General features: G+C 38.2%; 1 protein-coding gene across 1 annotated transcript in view; it reads left to right on the forward strand.

Annotated features, from left to right (window-relative positions):
- NEK11 (NIMA related kinase 11) overlaps positions 1-24,627 on the forward strand; it is a 188,005-nt gene that overhangs the window by 53,970 nt on the left and 109,408 nt on the right. The window contains exons 5-6 of the mRNA XM_081802014.1: positions 18,595-18,659; positions 19,629-19,755. Of these exons, the coding sequence (XP_081658140.1) occupies positions 18,595-18,659; positions 19,629-19,755 (192 nt within the window). The remainder of the gene's footprint in view (positions 1-18,594; positions 18,660-19,628; positions 19,756-24,627) is intronic.

Consider the following 24,627-nt stretch of genomic DNA (forward strand, 5'->3'; position numbering starts at 1 on the left):
GAATATAAGACAGAGACTTGTATTAAACACATTTTCATATATCTGATCATATCCTGTGATTGTAAGCAGTTCTCAGATACCTTTAAGCATGCTATGAATTTATCGTATTTTTCAACAAGCTTGAGCTATTAATATCTAGCATGCTTTAAATGAATTTCGTGGTCACCTTAGAATGCATCAGTGTCACATCCCATGAGCTAAGTGATAGAGGCAGAAGATATTCTTAGGCCTCAGAGAGATAAATACTCAAACCAAAAGTCAGTTTTGACATGAAATATCTGATACAGAAGGTCAAAATATATTTTATGAGTTCAGTTGTCTGTAATTTGTAATTATAATCTCTGCTTTAAAAATGTATTTTAAAAACTTTTAATTGTATTTTCCTGAGGTCAAAAGTAATAATTTTTGGATGTTTTAGAGACCCATAAGATGGTATGACCATGTTTGAAAAGATGAGCATACAGAGACAAAAGTAGATACTATGAGATATCCATAGTACATCTTTCAACTTAGGAGTGTGTGCAACATTGTTCTTGAAAAAAGGTTGAAATGTAGAGAGTACATCAAGGTCTGGCCATCCATGGATGTCAGATAGCTCAAATGTGTTGCCTGTTTTTTCTGAATGCATAAAAAGTAACCAGATAATACTGAGCTTTGCCATGTATCTTCTAAACACATGCTGGATGATACAGATAGGCACTGATTTATTGACAACTCATAGCAATCTTTTGAATGAGGTCAAACTATCCTAAGAAACAGTGATGAAAGAATATCAAATAATCTTTTAATAAACTACCCAAAGCTGGGTGCCTGGGTGGCTCAGTTGGTTAAGCGACTGCCTTCGGCTCAGGTCATGATCCTGGAGTCCGGGATCGAGTTCCGCATCGAGCTCCCTGCTCGGCAGGGAGTCTGCTTCTCCCTCTGACCCTCCTCCCTCTCATGCTCTCTGTCTCTCATTCTCTCTGTCTCAAATAAATAAAATCTTAAAAAAAAAAAATAAATAAACTACCCAAAGCTGCTGAATGTAGGACATATGTGTATACAGTTATATTGGTATTTCTTTTCTTTTCTTTACTATTCCATGGCATGTTTGTTAGCTAATACATAAGGAAATATGTATATCTATATGTCACATATGTACATGTCACCTTCACATATAAAGGTGACAATTTTTTGTGTTCTATGTACAAAATAAAAAACTGAAATCTAGTTGATTTAGGAACCCAAATATTTGCAATACATTTGGTGTGCTTAATAGTTGAAGTAAATGAGTTTAAAATAATCCTTCAGAGAGAAGATTAAAATATTTTTTTTTATTTTTTTTTAAAGATTTTATTTATTTATTCATGAGAGACAGAGAGAGAGAGAGAGAGAAGCAGAGGGAGAAGCAGCTCCCAAGGAGCAGGGAGCCCGATGCGGGACTCGATCCCAGGACCCTGGGATCATGACCTGAGCCGAAGGCAGACGCTTAACCGTCTGAGCCACCCAGGCGCCCTAAAATATTTTTTTTAATCCTTCAACATTTTAAGAAAGTCATTAAATGGGGCTAACTGTTTGGATATTTGTGTATCTGTGTTCTTGAAATACCCTCCTTTGTGATTCAGGTAGTAAGCGATGGTGCTTATTTATTATGTTATTATAAACCAATTATTGCAAAGGTTTTCTGTATAGACAGAGAAATTTTAATTTTATACTTAAGTTCATTTATTCATTTATTAAATAGAGATAAATTAAAAATAAGGCCTAACCTTAAAGAGCTGTTAGTAAACTAGCAGAAATAAAACATGTACCCAAATAACTATAAGCCCTATAGCCTGATGGATATGCCAGCTGCAGAGTCTCTGCTACATACTTTATAGCCCTGGGCAAGCTGCTTAGCCTCTCTGAACCTTTGTTTTCTCATCTATAAAATAGGAATAATAATGGGATTCTCCCTGCTTACTTACAGAACTATAGGGAATATGCACTGACATGTTATACATTTAAAAAGTTTGCAGTCTGTTGAGTGCTCTGTAAATATTGTTGTTTGTGGTTGTAATTTAATGTAGAAATGAAAGCATAGCCACCAGAAGAGCAAACAAAACAAAAATAAAAACAAAAAAACCTCTGACAATAACAGTGCTGATAAGGATGTGGAGCTATTGGAACTTATGTTGCTGGTATAATCACTTTAGAAAAATGTTTGATCGTACTTCCAAACATAAACATTCAAATACCCTATGACCCAGTAATTCTCTTCCTGAGATGAAAAATGAGTACCTGTGTCCAACAAGAGACAAGTACAAAATGTCCATAGAACCCTTATTTGTAATAGCTAAAACACTGAGAAATGTCCATTTAGAATAGAATGGTTAAATAAATTGTGGTATAGTCTTACAACGGAATACTATGCAATAAAAGAAGAACATACAATTGATGCGCATGACTGGATGAATCTCAGAGACATGATGGGTGAAAGAAGCCAGATGCAAAAGAGTGCATACTATGTGACTCCATTTACATCAAGTTCAAAAACAGGCAAAACTAATCTGAGATTAACTAACCCAATCTCAGAATAGAGATTAACCTTTGAAGGGAATTTTGACTGGAAGGGGGCACAAAGAATCTTCTGGGATGCTGGAAGTGTTCTATATCTTGACCCGAATGGATGATTACAAGGGTGATAAATTAATCAAGTTTAAGATTTATATATTTTAATGTAAATTATACTTTAATTTAAAACAACTGATAAGAATGCCAAGAAAAGTACACTTTAAGTGCTATAGGAGATCAGAAAAGGGATAATGATGCTATTTGGGAGAATCAATGAAGGTCTTGGAAGAAATGATATTTGACCCAAAGTAGGTTTTGAGTAAGGTGAAAGATGAGTCTGAGCTTTCCAGGATTAGGGAACAGAGTTAGCAAAGGCACAGAACTGGGAAGTCCTGGCACTTTTAGAGTGAATGATGAGTATAGTTCAGTTGGAATGGCTCTTGGGGTACATGAATGAAGTTGTAAGGAAAGGTAGGTTGACATGAAGTTGTAGAGAGCTTTATTTTGTAGTATAGACAATAACACCACAGAAACCTTTTGAGTAGAACTATGATCAGAGCTTCAGGAAGACTGGGTAATAAATTATAGAGGGGAGAGAGGGGAACTCAGGATATCAGTCTGAAACCTTTTAGAATATCCATGCGTGAGGTTGTAGGACCTGAAACAATATGACAGCAGTGGGCAGGACATGGAAAGATGACAGTTAACTTGATAAGTTCAAATGACTGGAGTTAAAATTACATAGATATGTGAAATGTGATAAGAGAAGGTCAAGGATGAACCCAAGTTTCATCACCCAAGGGTGAGTGAGAAGTTGGAAAGATAGATTTGAAGCAGTGGTGCTGAGTTTAATGGTGAATATCCTGGGTGAAATATGGAGAGAGAGTGAGATAGGGAAAGAGGGAGGGGGAGAGGGAAGATAGCAGGGAGAGAGGGAGGGAAGGAGAGAAGGAGGGAGGGCGAGAGAGAGAGACAGAAGAAAGGAAGGGTGGGAGGGAGGGAAAGAGGAAGGAAGGAAGGAAGAAGGAAGGAAGGAAGAAAGGAAGGGTGGGAGTTAGTTACAAGTGAGGCCCTAGATATTGGGAAAACACCGAAACTTGTCTGTTGGAGTTCCTCTGATATCAGAACCTTGAAACAAAAACTGGAGTGTAAGAATTAGTTTATCTAGGGGGTGATTTCATGAAACAGAAACCAGTGAGTGGGGAGAGTGAGTGAGATGGGGAAGTGAGAAAAACCATACAGGGCATATTATTGAGCTGGTTGCTTCTGTGGGAAGAGGGATCTGGAGGCAACATTCTTCTGTATGTTTTAGGTTTGGGGATCTTCTTTTTGCATTCTTTCAGAGCTTTTATGAAAATTCTTGCCCATATATAACTGTTTTCTAGCACTATTTTGAATTTCCTCCTGAAAAATTGCTCACATTTCTGGGAATTTCAGGTGGAAAGGGGAGGCAGTTATCACTATCTTGATCAAATCTCTAGACTATTTTTTGTGAGGTTTTTTGAGTGTACCTGACACACAATGTTATATTAGTTTCAGGTGTACAACATAGTGATTCGACAAGTTTGTGCATTATACTCTGCTCACCACAAGTGATCTCCAGAGTAGTTTTTAAATGGAAAAATGCTATATGTTATTCCGAATCATAAATATGTCATCTACTTTTCACTTCTGTTAGTTTTCAATATTTAATTTGTATACTTCTAAATATGTCTCCTCTAGAAAATAATCTGTCTCCTGGACAACATAGGAGAAATGGTTGAATTCCTAGAAACCTATAACCTACCAAAAAAGGAAGCAGGAAGAGATAGAAAATTTGAACAGACCAATTACCTACAAAGAAATTGAATCAGTAATCAAAAAAACTCCCGACAAACAAAAGTCCAGGACCAGATAGCTTCATAGGTGAATTTTACCAAGTATTTATTTTTTTTAAGATTTCATTTATTTATTTGTCAGAAAGAGAGAGAGAGAGCACACAAGCAGGGGGAGCGGCAGGCAGAGGGAGAAGCAGGCTCCCTGCTGAGCGAGGAGCCCGATGTGGGACTTGATCCCAGGACCCTGGGATCATGACCTGAGCTGAAGGCAGATGCTTAACTGACTGAGCCACCTAGGTGTCCTAAACATTTAAAGAAGAGTTAATACGTATTCTTCTCAAACTTTTCCAAAAAATAGAAGAGGAAGGAAAATTTCCAAATTCATCCTATTAGGCCAGCATTACCCTGATACCAAAACAAGATAAAGACACAACAAAAAGAAAAGAGAACTACAGGCCAATATCTCTGATGAGCATAGATGTAAAAATCTTCAACAAAATATTAACAGACTGAATCCAACAATACATTAAAAAAATCATTCACCACGATCAAGTGGGATTTATCCCTAGGTTGCAAAGGTGGTTCAGTATTCGCAAATCAGTGTGATACATCACATCAATAAGAGAAAGGATAAAAACCATATGATCATTTCAATAGATGCAGAAAAAGCATTTGACAAAGCACAACATGGATTCATGATAAAAACCCTTAATAAAGTAGATTTAGAGGGAGCATACCTCAACATAATAAAGGCTTTATATGAAAAACTCACAGCTAACATCATATTCAATGGTGAAAAACTGAGAGCTTTTCCCCTAAGGCCAGGAACAAAACAAGGAGGTCCACTCTCACCACTTTTTTTTTTGAGATTTTATTTATTTGAGAGAGAGAGAGCATGAACATGAGCAGGGGCAGGGACAGAGGGAGAGAATCTCAAGCAGACTCCATGCTGAGCATGGAGCCTGATACGCCATGCTTGATCTCACGAGCCTGAGATCATGACGTGAGCTGAAACCAAGAGTTGGACACTTAACCGACTGAGCCACCCAGGCACCCCCACTTCACCACTTTTATATAACAGAATATGGGAATAGCTAAAATCAAAAACATAAGAAACAATAAGTGTTGATGAGGATGTGGAGAAAAAGGAACTCTCATGAACTGTTGGTGGGAATGCAAACTGGTGCAGCCACTTTGGAAGATAGTGTGGAGGTTGCTCAAAAAATTAAAAATAGGGCTACCCTATGATCCAGTAATGGCACTACTGGGTATTTACCCAAAGAATACAAAAATGCTAATTCAAAGGGATACATGCATCCCTATGTTTCCTGCAGCATTATTTACAGTAGCCAAATTATGGAAGCAACCTAAGTGTCCATTGATAGATGAATGGATAAAGAAGTGGTATATATGTGTGTGTGTGTGTGTGTACACACTGGAATATTATTCACCCATAAAAAAATTGAAATCTTGCCATTTGCAACTGCATGGATGGATCTAGAGAGTATAATGCTAATGAAATAAGCCAGTGAGAAAAAGATAAATACCATATGATTTCACTCATATGTGGAATTTAAGAAACTAAACAAATGAGCAAAGGTAAAAAAAGAGAGAGAGAGAAAGAGACAAACCATGAAATAGATTCTTAACTATAGAGAGCAAACTGATGGTTACCAGAACAAACTGGGATGGTTACCAGATGGTTACCAGTGGGTGGGGCATGGGTGAAATGGGTGATGGGAATTAAGAGTACACTTATTTTGATGAGCACTGAGTAATATATGGAATTGTTGAATCACTATATTGTATACCTGAAACGAATATAATACTGTATTTAACTATACTGGAATTAAAATTTTTAAAAAATAATTAATTAAAAAAATAAAGAAGTTATCTTAATTATCTGTTCTTAAAGCATTTTAAATCCAAAAGAATGATTCTATTAGCATATAGCATAGACACTTACAAATAATGATGTATAAAGCTAAGAATGTTCGGTTTACTAAAAGCTACCTTGAGAATAAGACACTAAAACTCTTCCTGCTGAAGGAAGTCATGTTGTATGAACAAAAAACCCCAATCTCAGTGGCTTACAACAACAATTTCTTGCTCATGTTGCATTTGGCAGCTGCAGATCAGCTGCGAGTCAGCTCTACCTGTCCTGCCATTTCAGTATCAAAACTGAAGGAGCAGCTCCCACGTGGGACGTGCTTTTCTCATGGCAGAGGGAAAAGCAAGAGAGTTAGCAGAAACACTCCGTGGCTCTTGAGGGTCCTGCTCAGACATGACAATCACCCCATCTGCTCACATGCTTTTGACCAGAGTAAGTCACATGACCAAGCCCAGTGTCAGAAGAGTGTAGGAGCCTATTCCTCCTGAAGGGAACATTCACTGTAAGTCACAAGAGGTGTGACTGTTTGGGAACAGGAGTACAGACTACCACAATGCTTCATTCAGCTTTCAAATCAAATCTTTCAAACCATAGCCAATATGGTCTATAGTATATATTAAAATGTATTTTGAAAATTACATAGATTATGAGTTATGAAGATTACCTTGGAAACAACACATGTGAAGAGGTTAGGTTTTGGGGCACCCTGGATGGCTCAATCATTAAGCATCTACCTTCGGCTTGGGTCATGATCCCAGGGTCCTGGGATTGAGCCCATATCGCACTCCCTGCTCAGCGGGAAGCCTGCTTCTCCCTCTCCCACTCCCCCTGCTTGTGTTCCATCTCTCTCTGTCTCTGTCAAATAAATAAATAAAATCTTAAAAAAAAAAAGAAGAAGAAGTTAGGTTTTGCTCCTCTGTTGCAAATGCCTTGCAAATTATTTTAGTGCAGGTGATTGTTAATTTTATGTGTCAACTTGAGTGGTCCATGCGGTGTCCAGATTAAACATTGCTTCTGGGTATGTCTGTGAGGGTGTTTCAGATGAGATCAGTATTTGAATCCGTGAACTCGGTAATGTAGATTGCCCTCTCCAATGTGGTTGGTCACCATCTAATCCCTTGGGGGCCTGACTTGAACAAAAGGCAGAGAGGAGGAATTTGCCCCCATTTTCCTGCCTTGAGCTGGGACTTATCTCATCTTCTCTTGTCCTCAGACTGAGACTTAGACCGTGGATTTCCCCTGGTTCCCAGGTCTATAGACTCACACTGAGTTATGCCACCAGCTTCCCTGGGTCTCCCACTTGGAGATTGTGGAATTTCTCAGCCTCCATAATTGTATGAACCAATTCCTCATCATAAATCACCATATCTATCTCTATCTAAATCTATATCTGTATTATAGCCTATTGGCTCTGTTTCTCTGGCGAACCCTGACTAATATAGTGCACCAGCAGAGGAGATCAAGAAGATCCTGGAAAAGCTAAGAAAAATGAGGTTACAGAAGAAATAAAGATTTTGTTTACTCCTTTGGAGCTGTCCTGTACTTATTTTAATTTGGTTTATTTATACATTTATAATATGCTAAATCTATAGCATATGGCATAAACACATGAACACAAAAATAGTGATGCCACAAGCTGAATATATTCACAGTTCACTATAAGCTATCTTGAGAATGTAGTACTAAAACTCATTCCTCCCTGTGGGCCTGAATCTCTGGCACAGAGGGATGTAACTTTTATAAAGGTGTTTGTGTTCTGAAGCTCCTTACCAACTCCTTCAAGGTTCCATAGGCTGGTCCAGTAGTTGAGAGACTTTGGAACCTTGGACAAAGCTAGAACCACCCAGTCTCTGAAAGTGCAATCCTGTAGCCTTTCTTCTCTTTGGTCCAATTAATTGGCTAATGTTTGAAATATCAGCATCTCTGGACACCACAGCAGAATTGGGCATAAGGGAATTCCTTGGGGGCAGAGGCAATGTCTTGCTCATCTTTTTTTTTTTTTTGCCCCAATGTTAATTTGGAAACCACTAAGCAAACAACAAACAAAAAACCCAAACGCATTCCTGTTGAAGGGGGAGGAGTCCAATTAGCCTAGATTTTTTAGGATAAAGGTCAGAGCAGCCTCTCTGCAGAGAGCCCATTTGCTGGTGATCTTGAGGCCTTGCTGATTTTGGTGCTTTTACAGTGGAGGAGAGACCAGGGCTGGAACACTTTCCCTAAGATGACTGCCTCATCACCTGGCAGCCCACACAGTTTCCCTGACAGCTTGGTGAGATTTTGTGCTAGAATGGCCCAATATTCCCTGAGAGGTGGCATCAGGAATTCACTACTGGAAATCCAGGTCAGTAAATATGATGGGGGATGGTGGTGTGCTACCCCAGGTTTGAAGATGGAAAAGCAGAAAGAAGCTGTGGTCTTTGTGGTGTTACTGGTGATATCCTATTTTCTTCCAGTTCCTACTTTTTAAGGATGTCCTGAGGTCACTTTTTTTCAGGGAGGCCCCCCTCCCACCCCCAGTGCCAGGTGTAGGCAGCTCCTGCTGTGTTGGCAATAGCTACGTTTGAAGGGGGCCTGACTCTGCCCCTCTCTTAAAGCACAGAGGGGTGGTCATGGTCTTGAGGGCCTACCAGGGAGGTGCTTCAGGGGCTAGGATGGATGCCACATGGCAGAGACCAGCAACAGGGAGTACTATTTGTGCCAGTACCTTTGGCAAGAAGAGTTTGCAATCCACCCTGAGACCCTGCCAGATGTTGGACAGACATGTGGAGAGGGAGCTGAGGTTTAGAAACTATGGAGATAAGTGCTTAAGGGAAGATGAAAGGTTAAATTGTGCGTATCTTTTCTACAGTCCTACTTTGGGTTGAGAGCCTGAGGAACACCTGTTCCATCTACCTTCACAGACTTCTCTTCACTCTCCTGTGGTCCTGGGGACTGAAGGATGTAGAAAATGGCCTGACGGAGGAGACAAAGGCAGGAGTTCTGTCATGTATTTGAGCACAACTGTCATCTAATCTTAGCCGGTCACTTATCTCTCTTGGGCATCAGGAAACTTAGAAATGAGAGGGACCGGGGCGCCTGGGTGGCTCAGTTGGTTAAGCGACTGCCTTCGGCTCAGGTCATGATCCTGGAGTCCCGGGATCGAGTCCCGCATCGGGCTCCCTGCTCGGCGGGGAGTCTGCTTCTCCCTCTGACCCTCCCCCCTCTCATGTGCTCTCTCTCATTCTCTCTCTCTCAAATAAATAAATAAAATTTAAAAAAAAAAAAAGAAATGAGAGGGACCTACATATGGTATGGGACATATGATGTAATAGATGAAGGGCTACTCTGAGCTTTTTAGAAGAAGGGTTTTATATAAGTTGCCTATATTACTAGTCACCTTGTTATTTCTTGGATTTGATTTTTATATGCTTCAAAGGAAAGGGTAGTAACTAAATATATGATAAGACTTTCTTGCTGGAACTATTTTTGCTTACTGTAACCAGAAAGCCAGTAAATTATACTTTAACCAAATTTGCCAAATAGTGTGATATCTTGTCTATTATATAGAATTTATTATTTCATTGGAGTGGTGCCAGCCAATTACTTCTCATAACTGTTTTCTAACGCATTGTTTGCCTTTTTCTTAAAATACTTAGTGCTGATTTACATACTTATATATTTATATATCTGAGGGCTATCAATGCATTATTATCTAAAACTCATCGTCTCCTTGTCTAGGTGTCACTGGGTAAGTTTCTCTTGAATGTATTACTTATTCCAAGTTTATAGTACCCAGTCTCCTGGTCACCTACCAAGCTCACTCTTCCAAATTCTAAACCCTTAGATTCTCGGACTCCCTGGTACTCGTAGCTGGAAGAGAACCAGTACCCTCTCCTCAGATCTCATATTAAGAGCTGCAGGGACCAAGTGAATCAGCTAAGATGCTTTTAAGTGCAAGTAACAGAAGCAGCTTAAATCATAAAGAAAATTCATTAACTCACCTAACAAGAAGTGTCCAAAGAGGGTGGTTGACACTGGTGGCTCAGCAATACTTCAAGTTCTTTCCGTCACTTTACTACCATTTTTCAGCATGGTTGGCTTTTGTAATTGGGCTTGTCCTCTTGTAGTTGCCCCAATGGCTGAAGCACCACCACGTATCACCCACCCCCATACAACAGTGACCAAAAGCCAAAGAAGATAAAAGGGCCATATGTCACCCTCTTTTTTCATTTTTTATAAAAGTATGGAACTATTTCCTACAAGCTTCCAGCAGACTTACATTTCATTGTTAGAAAAAATTTCCAAAATTTAGAAAGGGCAGAAGAGATTACTGAGTATTCTTTGAGCACAAGGCTGGACTTAGTTTCCTATCATCTGGGCTATTTTATAACTCTGTAGAAGTAGAGGTTAACTTGAATATTTTTGTCTAGAAGAGATGCAAATATTTTTTGTTCACTGGAACAGACAACTCTGGGAATCTGGTTTATGGCCCTGTTGGCCACTAATCAGTTTTGTACCTAACCCAGCTATCCTCTTGTAAATAATTTAGCTTGTCAAAGACTCTGACTCTGTTTTAACATATTACTAGTTTCCTCATTGATTAATGAGTGGAACAAAATCCTTGACATGTGTTCATTTTATATTTTCATAATATTCATAATTTTACCTTTTTGAAAATTATACTTCAACATTGGCTAGAATTTGGTCATACCATATACCTAAGCCAGTCACCCCAAAGGGAAAAGAGATTACCTCAATTTATTTCCCATAATATCCTCCACATTCACTCCCTTCCCTCCTCATTGCCCTTACCTACCAAGACTGAGGAGGGCCCAGCCTCCCCAGGGCTCATGGGGTTCCGATATCAAGGGAGAAGAACAAGAGAATGATCATTGTGTGGGTGCTTAATAGTTCCTGCGATACCAAGGGAACCCCAAGAGTGGGCACAGAAGAGGCCAAATTTTATTTAACCCTCTATTTGTTAAATATAATTGTTTTGCCTTTAATCTTTAAGTAGTCAACATCATACTTACATAGAGCCCAGCTCTAGATGTTGTGGGAATATAAGAAGGCAGGAGAGAATATTTATTAAAAGGAAAGTTTCTATTTTTTTGGGGGGGGGGAAGTTTCTATTTTTTTTAAATTAATGAATGAGCCCCACTAGATGGTATTCATCTTTGTGCCAAGGATAGTGCTTTTAAAATCAACATACATTTATTGAACATTTACCATGAGTAAAACAGAACTATGATACTTTGTGGAGTCATATAGACCTGTCTGTACTCATAGGCAAGTTATTGGGCAAATTCATACGTGGGCAATTCTTTAGCCTCTCTAGGCCTTGATTTTCCCATCTCCAGAGTAGACATAAGTATAGCAGCATAGCGCTTTAGGTGATAGCACTGGGGGTTATTTGCCCTGAGAAGTGGCCCAGACCTGTGTTGTCCACTTTTATTTTTCCCTTTCCTCTCCATTCTTGAAAGCATTGCTTATTCCTCTGTAATTCTCCAAAGCCTTTAGGAGAATAAAGATTATTTGAATTAGAGGAAACTCCTGGCATCATTCTCAATTCTTCTTTTTATGTACAATTCTAATTGCATTCCCTGTTTGAGTGTGTGGCTATTTGTCTCCATGAAGTAAAGTAGATGGACTTCCTGAGTGGCTTTTCTTTGGCCCTGCTCCTCAGTCATGATTTACAGCTTTGCTCTGGATGACAGAGGTCTGACCACTGTACCGAGGTAACATTGCTACACCTACATACTAATTGTAATGGTAAAAAACCAATTATTTTTATACCTGATATTTCTAGTGTTAACTGATAACTACAATTTCGTGGGCATGTACATAAGAGCAATCATTTGTTGGGAGAGAGGTTTCCTTTTGAATGTGAATGTCTATATTGGTAACTATTTTAATTATAAATAATTTTTTAAATTATTACGTTCTGTTAATCACCATACATTACATCATTAGTTTTTGATGTAGTGTTCCACGATTCACTGTTTGCGTATAACACCCAGTGCTCCATGCAGAACATGCCCTCTTTAATACCCATCACCAGGCAAACCCATAAATAATTTTTAATAAATTGATGAGAACTGGGTTCCCCTCTGCCATCTTTTATAGTTATTTGTGTACTTTTCCTTTATCTCTCCAACCTGATTGGGCATTATGGGATACATGGCCTTGTCTTATGAATCTTTATATTTTTCACATTATGTTATATAGCACATAGCATGTAGTTGGCACTCATTGTTTTTTAGGATTAATAAATGAGCCCCACAAGATGGTACTCACTTTTGTTCCCGGTATAGTGTTTCTAAAGTTAACACACATTTATCAAGCCTCTACCATGAGTAGAGAACCGTGTGGAAGAGTAAAAGGTGATACAGACCTGGCCTGAGTTTTTGCTAAGGCTTCTGGAGGCATTAATATGGCCAGATCTTCTAGTCTCTTACAGGCCACTTATAGGATTTTACATTCTATTCTGGAAGCAGTGAAGACCCATGGAAGGTTTTTAAGTTAGGGCAAGATTTAATTTTGTAAAGCCACATGCCCATTCCCAGCCTAAGTCTCAGGAATACTGCTCTCAAATTGGGGTCTCCTGTATAGGCCTGACCATTAGATACACCATAGTAATTGATGCATATTATAATCATGAATTGTTAAAAACTATCCTTTGTGATGTCAGGGAATTATATAGTCCATTTTGGAAAAATGTCAATCAAAAATAGTTTGAAAAGTTGAGGCACCTGTACACCCAAGGATTCAATCAAGTTTAACCTACCAGTTTAATTAAATGTTTATAGTGTACAGGGGATAATATAGTCAGGTAAGATACAGACCTTGTAGAGCTTAGGATTTAGCAAGAGTGATCGGTCAATTGTAGAATATGGTGTGAAAAGAAGGACAGAAGTGGGAGAGTAACTTGTCGAACTTGCTGATAGTAGTAGGAATAGTGGTTAAGAAAGTGATACAGGGGGGCGGCGCCTGGGTGGCTTAGTTGTTAAGTGTCTGCCTTTGGCTCAGCTCAGAGCCCCTCACCGGGCTCCCTGCTTGGCGGGAAGCCTGCTTCTCCCTCTCCCACTCCCCCTGCTTGTGTTCCCTCTCTCGCTGTGTCTCTCTCTATCAAATAAATAAATAAAACCTAAAAAAAAAAAAAAGAAAGAAAGTGATACAGGGGGATACTTTTCTAAGCTTGGGCCTCTAGGAAACAACCCAGGGCAAGGATTGGGATGCTGTTACCTGTCCTGGGTGGTATAGACCCAGGGTGGTGAGAATGAGGACAAATTGAAATGAGGTGAGGATGTGAAACAGAGAAGTGTGTGTTACTGTACTGGCCATCAATTCACAAAGAGCTGGAGAAAGACAACAGCAGGTTGCCTGGCAGGGATATTTGTATGGCTTATAAACACAGGGGTAGCATGCCTTAGGGAGAAAAAGAGAAAATGATTGCCTAGCTTCTTTCTCCTCTTGTCTCCCACTGGTCTACTCCAAAGGAGTTAACTCCCTTGCACTTTTACGCTGTGTCATCTAGTTCCTTACATTGCCAATTGGAATGCTTGATTCCATGTCCCACAGTGTGGTGTTTCATCCTAGTCCAGATGTGGCAGGAGCCTGAGGGCCTGGCATCCCCAGGCAAGTGACTAATTGGCCTCCAGTACCAGCGCCTTTGGAAGGAAGGGGGTAGTCAGGGGACTCCAAGGAGGTACATGAGGTTTGTATCCAATACAATCCTGAAGGACAGACAGGATTCTGAGAAGCAGAGATGAAAGAAGAAGGCGTTTTAAAATGAGCAGTGACATAAAGGAAGAAACATGTGTGCTGCATTTAAGATAAAGCAAGTGCCTTGTTGGCTTCAACAGAGATGTGACCATTTCTTAGCCCATATTTTCATGGCTTGTAATTATTCTTGAGTTTTTTCCCCTTTTAAAAGGTACTTCAAATATATAACTAAATGTTTATTCCTTCATTAGATTTTTTTTTTTGTATGAATAAATAGGTGGAAGAGGAGGCTAGAAATGGAAGACTCCAGATGTGAAGCCGTCTTGATTCAGTCAACAGTAGGGGTCATGGAGAGTCTTGAGCAGGGAGTGGGGTGTTCAAGAGTGAGGGGGGAAGGACGATGGGGTTTAAACCACTCCCTATAGTTCATCATTCATTTCTGCTTGATAGCCTCACACAACTTCCCTTTTGCTATATTGGTGGTAGCAATAACAATAGAAGTATGAGCAGTAACAGTAACAACCACCACAACCATGGCTCATCCCATAGCTTCATTCACATCTCTGTTCCAATGTCACTTTCTCCAAGGCCTTCCTGACCACCTGATCTCAACTATAAACTGGCATCTCCCTACTCTGGTTAGTCTCTAGCTTCTTGCTCTGCTTTATTGTTTTAATAACATTAAGTTAGCAGACATTGTATTATATATATATTCATTTAGTTGTTTTCTGCCTGTTTGCCTTACCAGAAAACTTCATAAACTCAGAGACCTTGTCTTCACCAGTCACTGCGTGACTGTTCTAAGCACCTGATGGGGTTCTAATGTAACTTCATTGAACTGTATGTGTGCTGTGTGTGAACTGTATGGTGCTGATTCTTTGTAATCTGTTGATGCTTGCTTTATTGATTAGTTCATTGTCAGTTTTTGAAAATATTCCATGTGTGCCTGAAACAACATGCATTTTTAAGTTTTTTGATGAAATATTCAATTTATGTGTATTAGCTCAAGCTAATTGTGTTTTTCAAATCTATAATTGTTTTACTAAAATCTATATCCTTATTAATTTTTTTGCCTACTGAATCTATTAATTACTGAGGGAAATATGTTTTTTTTTAAATTTTTTATTATGTTAATCACCATACATACTGAGGGAAATATGTTAAAGTTCCCACTATGATTGTGGATTTGTCAATTTCTCCTTAAATTTTTATTAATTTTTCATAATGTATCTAAGCTTGTGTCATAAGTTGTAGACAAGTACAGGATTTAAAAATTTTCCCAATAGGGGCACCTGGATGGCTCAGTTGCTTAAGCATCCAACTCTTGATTTTGCTCAAGTCATGATCTCAGGGTCATGAGATTGAGCCCCGCATCAGGCTCTGCACTGAGGGTGGACCTGCTTAAGATTCTCTCTCTCCCTCCTCCCCTCCCTCTTGCTCTCTTTCTCTCTCTAAAATAATAAATAAATAAAATTTTTCTCAATAAATTATTGGATTTCTTTATTATGTAGTGATACTTTTTTTTTTTTGAGAGGGAGGGGGGGAGAGAGAGAGAGAGAGAAAGAAAGACAGTGCCCCTGCCTGTGGGGGGAGGTGTTGGCCAGGGGCGTGGGCAGAGGGAGAGGGAGAGAAAGAATCTTAAGCAGGCTCCATGCCCAGTGCGGAGCCCCAGCCTGGCTTGATCTCAACAACCCTGAGATCATGACCTGAGCCGAAATCAAGAGTCGGTCACTTAACCAACTGCGCCACCCAGGTGCCCCTGTAGCAATACTCTTTATCCTTAATTTACCTAATACTGCTTTTTACCAGCTTTCTTTTGCCTAGAATATCTCTTCAATCCTCTTGCTTTCAACCTATGTCCTTACATTTTTTTAAAAAAGTGTGTTTTTGGGGTGCGTGGGTGGCTCAGTCGTTAAGCGTCTGCCTTCGGCTCAGGTCATGATCCCAGGGTCTTGGGATCCAGCCCCGCATTGGGCTCCCTGCTCAGCGGGAAGCCTGTTTCTCCCTCTCCCACTCCCCCTGCTTGTGTTCCCTCTCTCACTGTGTCTCTCTCTGTCAAATAAATAAATAAAATCTTTAAAAAAAAAAGTGTGTTCTTTATAATAAGTGCTTTTAAAAAAAGCTTAGTCCTGTTTCTTTGTGTTTTAATTCATGATTTTAGTCCATTGTGATTAACAATGTATAGAATGTTTCTACCATTGTATTTTGTTACAAACCTTTTTCTCCTTTCCCTGCTTTCTTTTTCTGGTTTTTGGGTGAATGGTGGACAATATATATGAAATAGTGGAGAGATGTTGGGTGATACCATCTTCTTCTGGAGAGGATCTAATGTTTTTCTGGGTGGTACTTATAGTAAGGGCAAATCACCTTGAACTAATGGGGGACTGAGTTGGTTTAAGGCTGGTTTCAGACTTTGTGAAGGCTGGCCTAGTTCCCGTTTGCCTTTATATCTAAGAAGTAGTCCTTGAGGGTTTCCAAGACCCTTCTTTATCTTTGTGAATCTCCTGAAAACTCTGCTTAGTTTTTAACCTCTTAGCAGTCACCTTCTCCTTAATGTCTTCCCCTGAACAACTTAGGATTCAGTAAGTGCCTCAAGGGTAAAAGCCACACAGAATGTCAGACTCACTTCTCTTTTGTTCCCTTTTTTACTGGAAAATTTTCCCCTCAAGTCCTGGCTGCCTTTGTAGCCCTGAACTGTAATTTTTGTCTTGTGAGCCCAGGAAAAGTTCTGCAAGCTTTAGGCCAGGGCATTCTGCTTATGTCAACTGCCCTGAGAGGAACACACCATGCAGAATGTTTGGCTCATCTAGAGCATTCCCTTTCTTTCCAGGGTCTGGCTGCTCAAGTGCTGACTGCCTTTGTTTGCCTTAGCTGATCTCTGATATCTTCAAAGACCTACTGTTTTCTTTGTTTTGTTTTGTTTTTTAAATTTTACTCAGATTTTACGTTGTTCAAATGTCTCAGTGTTCTCTGCACAGCTGTGGAAAGTGGGAGATTTAGTGTGAAATAGGCTTACTTCATCATAGTTGGAAGCTGAGGTTTTATTCTTGCATTTTTAATTTCAATCACATTTTTCCCTTAGAAATTCTATTTGGTTGGTTTTCAAATCAGCATCATCTTTTTTTGGATAGTATCCTTTTTCTATCTTATGTTTTTCCATTCCTTTCTTTATGATTTTAATCTCTTAAAATATACTTATTTTATAGTTTGAATCCTTTTAGATTATCTGAAAATCTCAGGGGTGTAATTTCACTGTGTGTTATCTGCTGACTCTTAGTTTGCATTTGCTTCTGCCAGATGCCCCAAGAGTGTATAAGCAGCTGAGAACCAATTTTTATGTTAATTTCTTGGCTTGGGATTTCTGAAGCCATACAGCTATTGCATATTTGAATCCCAAATGTGAGTGAGCAGGGAGATATGATTATGGAATAAGAAGAGAGATATTTTTTTCTCCGCTCAGAAGTTCAGACCTGTACAGATCACCTTTCTTGTCATTTTGTTTACTTGTGAGTGGATGTTTCTTAGGTCATTCTTTCAGGTAAGGTACAAACCACATATGGGATTCTGACATATTTGTATCTATATATTCCAATTCTTCACATTTCATGGGTTCAGGGTCTTGGCTCTTGCTTCTATGAGGCCATTAAAGCCATACCATTGCTTACTGAGCTCAGCACAACCCCCTAGGGCAGCTGAGAAATCAGTACCTACTGCCCACTCTGCTTTTCAGTTTTCTGTTTGTATAAACCCTCAGGGATTTGCTTCATTTTCTTGTAAGCTCAGCTGTGCATATGTGAAGATATTTATAGACTTTATTCCACATTTTTGGGATGTTTTTTAGGTAAATGTTTTCAAGTTGTCTAGTTCTCTGTAATTCCAGAAACAAAAGTCTTAACTGACATAATTTATATTACTGGCTTATACATGTTATCTATTATTAAATATCATCATCAACATTATTATTTCTACAAATACATAAAACCTGAATATTTGGATTTAATATATAGAATAGGTTATATATATATAACATTTATAGAACATATAACTATAGATGTTCTATAAAAATATGTATTACATAAATACTTTTCACATATATATTTATATATAACATAATATGTAATAGATTATATATAATAGATTACAAAGCTTTATGATAACTGGTCTATCAACTGAGTGGATGGTTAGTAGATACAGTACTATGTAGATCATGCTACAGAAACACAATAAAATTTGGGCTATTGAAATAGTGTAAACCACATCACTCTTTTCCCAACTACATGTTCTGCTGACTTTAAAACTGTTTTTAAAACTCCTGTTTCCTCAGGAGAACTAGAAAATGCTATGGATTTGTAGCTATACCCATGTATATTATTTATATTAGAAATCAAAACTTTTATATTTTGGGGCACCTGGGTGGCTCAGTTGGTTGAGCGACTGCCTTCGGCTCAGGTCATGATCCTGGAGTCCCGGAATCGAGTCCCGCATCGGGCTCCCTGCTCAGCAGGGGGTCTGCTTCTCCCTCTGCCCTCTTCCCTCTCGTGCTCTCTGTCTCTCATTCTCTCTCTCTCAAATAAATAAATAAAATCTTTAAAAAAAAAAAAACTTTTATATTTTGCATGAAATTTTATGTCCTTTTTTGCCTTTTTGTAGGAGGATACTTCATCGAGACTTGAAATCAAAGAATATATTTCTGAAAAACAATCTGCTTAAAATTGGTAAGATTTTTAAAAATATGTATTCTAGAAACATGGGAGAATATATTCTAGATGTTATCAGTATATCACATGGAAATATATAGTACCTAGAAGTGTTAGAGTAATCACTGGTTTATTTTAACTTCTCAAACTTTTGTTTTTACTTGGGTGGGGCCAACAAAACCCAATTATTTTGTTTCTAAGTATCTGATATAAATTGAAGTGTGAGACATTTGCTATGTACTTCATAGATTGAACTAGTAATTTTTGAGTTCCTACTCTATGCCAGGCACTTTGCAAGTAGTTAGTTGTTTTACTGACTTGGTTAATTAGTACAGGTTTCCTGTTTATTTTATCGCAAGCAATTAGCAGTTATCACAGATAATTAAAATATTGGTATCCTGGATTTGTTAATTTTTAGTTCTTCTTCAGAACTGTACCTCCACTCATAACAGTTACTGGATTGTTCGTTCTTCTGTAAGATGTTCTTAGAGAGGGAAAGTCTAAAAGCATGCGACTAGTTAGATGAGTAAAGAGAAGTTAATGGATTCACATTTTTATAGTCATGTTCTTGAAGAGTCTCAGGTCTATTATTTGAAATCTTTTCTTCATTGTAAATGAAGAACGAACTCTCCCCGCTTGGATGAAATCACAAATCATTAATTCAGCCCTCCAGAATAATTTTGCTTGTTGTTAGGCAGACCTGAAATAGCTTTTTGTTTCAAGTTGCTGGTTCTCCGTAATTCCAGAAATAAAAAGCTTTAGTTTACATAATTCACTTTCCTGGCTCAGTCTTCCTTCTCCTATAAGGCCTATGTTTTTAAAGCTATTCACCAGCATTATGTAATTTAAAAGATACCATTTTTCTTTTCTTTCCGTTTAAATGGTATGAGTCATTGCATATTAAAATTGTCAGATTAGCCAGTTGTTAATTTCCAAGCTGATTTTCATTGCTTTAAAATATTCATAAAAATTAATTATTATTCCAAGGGGATTTTGGAGTTTCTCGACTCCTAATGGGATCCTGTGATCTAGCCACCACTTTAACCGGAACTCCCCATTACATGAGCCCGGAGGCTTTGAAACACCAAGGCTACAACACAAAGTCAGACATCTGGTGAGTGGGCAGTGGGCTAGTCCAGATGATGTATACATCTGCTGCACTGAGAGAACAATGCGTTTTGTTTTAAGGCTCATTTACTTGCTACATCCACTCACTTTATCCTTTTGAAGTATGAGTCATTCTTTGACCAGAGTAAAGGAGGGTTTTTTGGATCTGGAACTTGATTATTTCCATTATATTGATTTCAAAAATTCTCTTTATTTATAGATAATTGGTTGGTTTGGATTTTTTTCTTCTTGAACCACAAAGAAAAGTTCTTAATGTATCATAAACATTAAATGTTAATAGGTTTCTGCTAGCCTATTAAATAAAGTATTTGTGGGGCACCTGGGTGGCTCAGTTGTTAAGCGTCTGCCTTCGGCTCAGGTCATGATCCCAGGGTCCTGGAATCAAGCCCCACGTCGGGCTCTCTGCTCAGCGGGAAGCCTGCTTCTCCCTTTCCCACTCCCCCTGCTTGTGTTCCCTCTCTCGCTGTGTCTCTCTCTGTCAAATAAATAAATCAAATCATAAATAAATAAATAAATAATTTGTAATCCTTAACACTGTGCTTTATTTTATTTAAGATCAACTTCCACCTCTGTGGGGAATGTATGGCTTTATTTTTTTCTTCTTGACACTTAATAAGAATTTTTACTGAAGATATTAGCTTTTAAGAATAAACTTAAATGAAAAAATTTCTGGGTTTTCAATGACAGGTGCATCTGAGATTTCTCCATTTATCTGAGCTCTTGTACCAAAGGAATTTCTCATTCCTTGTCATGGAACCAGTTTAAATCTCAGTGCAGAACCCATGTGGAAAATTGTATTCTATTGTTAGCAATCGAACCTATTTAGGGAAAATCTCTTTTCCTTTAAAGAGGAATCATATAATTTTCAGCTTGTTAAGGGTTGAAAGGACAATCTAGCTGAGAGCCTGTTAATTAAGTAAATAATTATTGTATGCAAATCAACTTAAGTAGTTCTGAGCTTTCAAAGATGAACAATGTGAAAGATTATGTCTACTTCATTCTTCTAAAGAGGGTAAAGTAGAAAGTTACGTTTCCCGTGGTTAGGGAAAAGTAAGCACAACAGGGGATATCCCTTTGGATTTTCATAAGGGTCATTACCCATGTTCTTGTTCTGGTGCCTCCCAAGTGGGAGAGAACACTGTCAACATTAGGTCTGGCTATGGCAGATAACTATCCATTCTGTCCCTTCAATTCACTCTTGGGATTATTCATTTCTAGGTCTTCAGTGTTTTGTTTTTTTTTCATTGTTTCTACCCTGATGGTCTTTTCCAATTTACCTATCGTATTTTCTCTAATCATAACCTTCCCCTAATACCCTCCCCCCAAACCAAAACCAAAATAATTGACAAAAACCACAAAGGTATGTTCAGGGGAATGAGTTTCTTTAAATTTTGCTTTATTGAGCATCTACTATTTGCCAGTGACTATGTAATAGCCCTTAGGGTATAAAATTTAAAAAATAATAGGATTCCTGCCCCTGAGGAAGAGTCTTCTTGCTCTTTTTAGAGTGCTTTCTTCAGTTTGAGATCAGTCTTGGGCTTTGGATTGGATTTGAGTTCCTATTTACATCTCTTTTAATACTTAATTTTTTTATTATTATGGGCATTTAAAAAAGATTCAGGCGTACCTGGGTGGCTCAGTCGGTTAAGTGTCTGCCTTCAGCTCAGGTCATGATCCTGGGGTCCTGGGATCCAGCCCCTTGTGGGGCTCCCTGTTCAGTGGGGAGTCTGCTTCTCCCTCTCCCCCTGCCCCTTCCCCCACCCCCATGCTCTCTCTCAAGTAAATAAAAATCTTCAAAAAAATAAAAATGGATTCAAATATGTAATTTCTTCATGATTAAAATTACATGCTATGCCAGAAAGATGTTTACATCATGTCATTTGAATTAAGACTAAATTAATTTATGAAGACCGTCGTTAAGCCTTTGGCATTACATGTAGCAAGAAAGCTGGCTCTTTGGGACGGTTATCTACATCTGCTTGCCAAATCAGATGTGTCGCTCCAGAAACTTGGGCAACAGTACCCACAGACAGAGGAGTAAAGTCTTTTTGTCTCAGTTGTGTCTATCGTAGTTATTTTTTTAAAAAACTACTCCTAGTATTTCATAAAGATTTATAGGAATATTCCTAATATGGGAATTATAGGACTATCATAAAGAATATAGAAATTATCAGGAATATCAGAATTATAGGGATATAGAATAATAGTAATAGTATTGCTATAATGCTTTAGGTTTATAAAAATAATACCTGACTCAGACAAAACTTAAAAAATCTAAAACCTCCCAAATATAAAAATACAGGAGAATTTTAATATATTTTGTGTAAGCATTAGATCAGCTCTCCTTGCAGAGATTATTAACTATTCAGCAAGTACAAGCTAAGGATATATCATCATCCTGACCCCAAATAACCATCTTATTATGAATTTAGTAATTACCTTGGTTGTATCTGAATCAAAATGAGCTTATCTGGTAATGAAATTTTTATTGCTGAACCTAAAGTGGAAAGAATAACAGAGAACTATTAATTATAGTGGCAGATACATAAGTGTGATGAGTAATCTTTGGGAGACACTCTTAGAAAAATTAGATTGAATAGGGTTGAGAATTTTTTTCTGAATTTCAGTATGTAGCATCTGTTTACTGTGGAATATTTTCTTACAATTGGAAACACTTGTGAATAATTGACAGGTGTTTTGTTTTAGCACTAATAGCTGTACATATTATATTTATAATGCTTAATGAAGAATTGGTATAATACTAATTATATTTCATCTGTTAATGTTTGCCCATTGTAACCTTTCCTCTCTCTGCAATCTGTTAAACCTTTTGGGATTCATTTATTTATAGCAGTCAAATACAGATAAGTCTCTCTTAAAAGTAGTTCAGGTTCCAGAAGTTTATAAACACTCAGAAAGTTAGGATAATTAGGTTCATTGAGGACAATACTTTGAATACTGCCAATTTATATAAGCAATTGCTGAACACTTTTTCCCACACAAGAAAAATATAATATATGAGTTGGTTTCCTAGGCCATCCCTTTAAATTGAGTTAAATTATGAATGGTTAGAATTTATTATTTTGGTAGGAGAAACAAAGGACAATACTATTGGAATAATGGTGCTATAATTAAACAGAAAATAAACAGAATATTTCATTGTTGGTGTTATCTGTCTTGTTGTGAGAAGTCAACCAGATAGTTCTTGATTTTGTGGCCCTATATTTTTTAGGTGATTTAAGTGGAGGGGATGTTGGTGGGAATAGTAGGGGTGTCAGAGTAAACTGTGAAGGTCTCAGGATTTTGTAAAAACCTGAGATCTGGTCCAAGGATTAGCTACATAAGGGACACTGTAAGAGTCTAGTTCACACTCAACCCTGGAGTCAGACTTTAGTGATGTTGGGCAAAAACGTCAGACAAGACTTAGCTATAGGTAGACGAAAACAGAGAGGAGCCAGTACCTGCCTGACCTACAAGAACTAAGAAAGTATCCTCACAGGAGAGCGTTCCCAAATTGGACAGGGAAAGGGAGCAGGGTGGGATTTAGGGAAGGGAGAAATACAGGCCAACTTGGCAGCAGTTTTTGTAGCTAATGTGGGGCCCGTAAGTAGCTGGTAGCCAACAGCCCCATCTTGGTGAAGGACGCTCTGGAGCAAGAGAGCCCATTTCTCTCCCCTCCCATGGTCTGAGAAATTCTTTCTTTTTTTTTTTAATTTTATTATGTTATGTTAGTCACCATACAATACATCATTGGTTTTTGATGTAGTGATCCACGGTCCATTGTTTTCGTATAACACCCAGTGCTCCATGCAGCACGTGCCCTCCTTAATACCCATCACCGGGCTAACCCATCCCCCCTCCTCTCTAGAACCCTGTTTGTTTCTCGGAGTCCATAGTCTCTCATGGGTCATCTCTCCCTCCAATTCCCCCCCCCCCATTTTCCCTTCCTTCTCCTAATGTCCTCCATGCTATTCCTTATGTTCCACAAGTCTGAGAAATTCTTATGTGGATTTAGAACTAAGCTGTTGGGCAGGGCATGCCTCCCTAGGGAGTGAGAACTGGTGTCATTGTCATTATTTTCACTCAACAGAAGCTGAAGTAGGAAAACATTTTAGTCAAGTGCAGATTTGGGTAATAATATCTTTTCTCAATGACTAGCATAAAATGACTGATACAAAATCTGAAGATAATATCTAGCCTGGTCACTTTTACAAAGGTCACAATACAACTGCAGCAACAGATCCAGAATTGCTACTGTCTATGGAATGTTTACTCTGTGATTGACAGTTAATGTGCTAAGTGCTTTATTTACCTATATAAATGTATTTGTTACTACAAAAAAAAGCATACTATATATATTTTACAACCTGCCATTTTTTACTTGCAAAAGGAAATACTGTACTGCCTTAACAAAATATATCTAACTATCATTTAAATGTTTGCATAGTATTTTATACTTGGACACAATAATTTTTCAACCAATGCTTATTAAATATTGTTTAATGTTTTCTTTGAAGATTTTCTCTTTGTTTTTGTCTTTAAGCATTTTTAGGGCACAATGTATCTGGGTGTGGATTTACATTTATCCTACTTGGAGTTAGTTCAGCTTCTTGGACATGTAGATTAATGTAGTTCATCAAACTTGAAAAATTTTCAGCCATTATTTCTTTGAGTATTTTTTTCTCTTTTCTCTCTCCTTGCCTTCTGGTACTCCCGTTTTGTGCATGTTGTTGTGCTTCATGGTCTCTCACATTTCTCTAAGGCATTGTTAATTTTTCTTCATTTTTCTCTCTGTTCTTTAGATTGCATAATGTCTGTCAATCTATCTTCAAGTTCATTGATCCTTCTGCTAGTTAAA

This window comes from Leptonychotes weddellii, chromosome 1 (genome assembly GCF_054177405.1).
Source record: "Leptonychotes weddellii isolate Sample4059 chromosome 1, ASM5417740v2, whole genome shotgun sequence".
NCBI classification, from domain to species: Eukaryota; Metazoa; Chordata; class Mammalia; order Carnivora; family Phocidae; genus Leptonychotes; species Leptonychotes weddellii.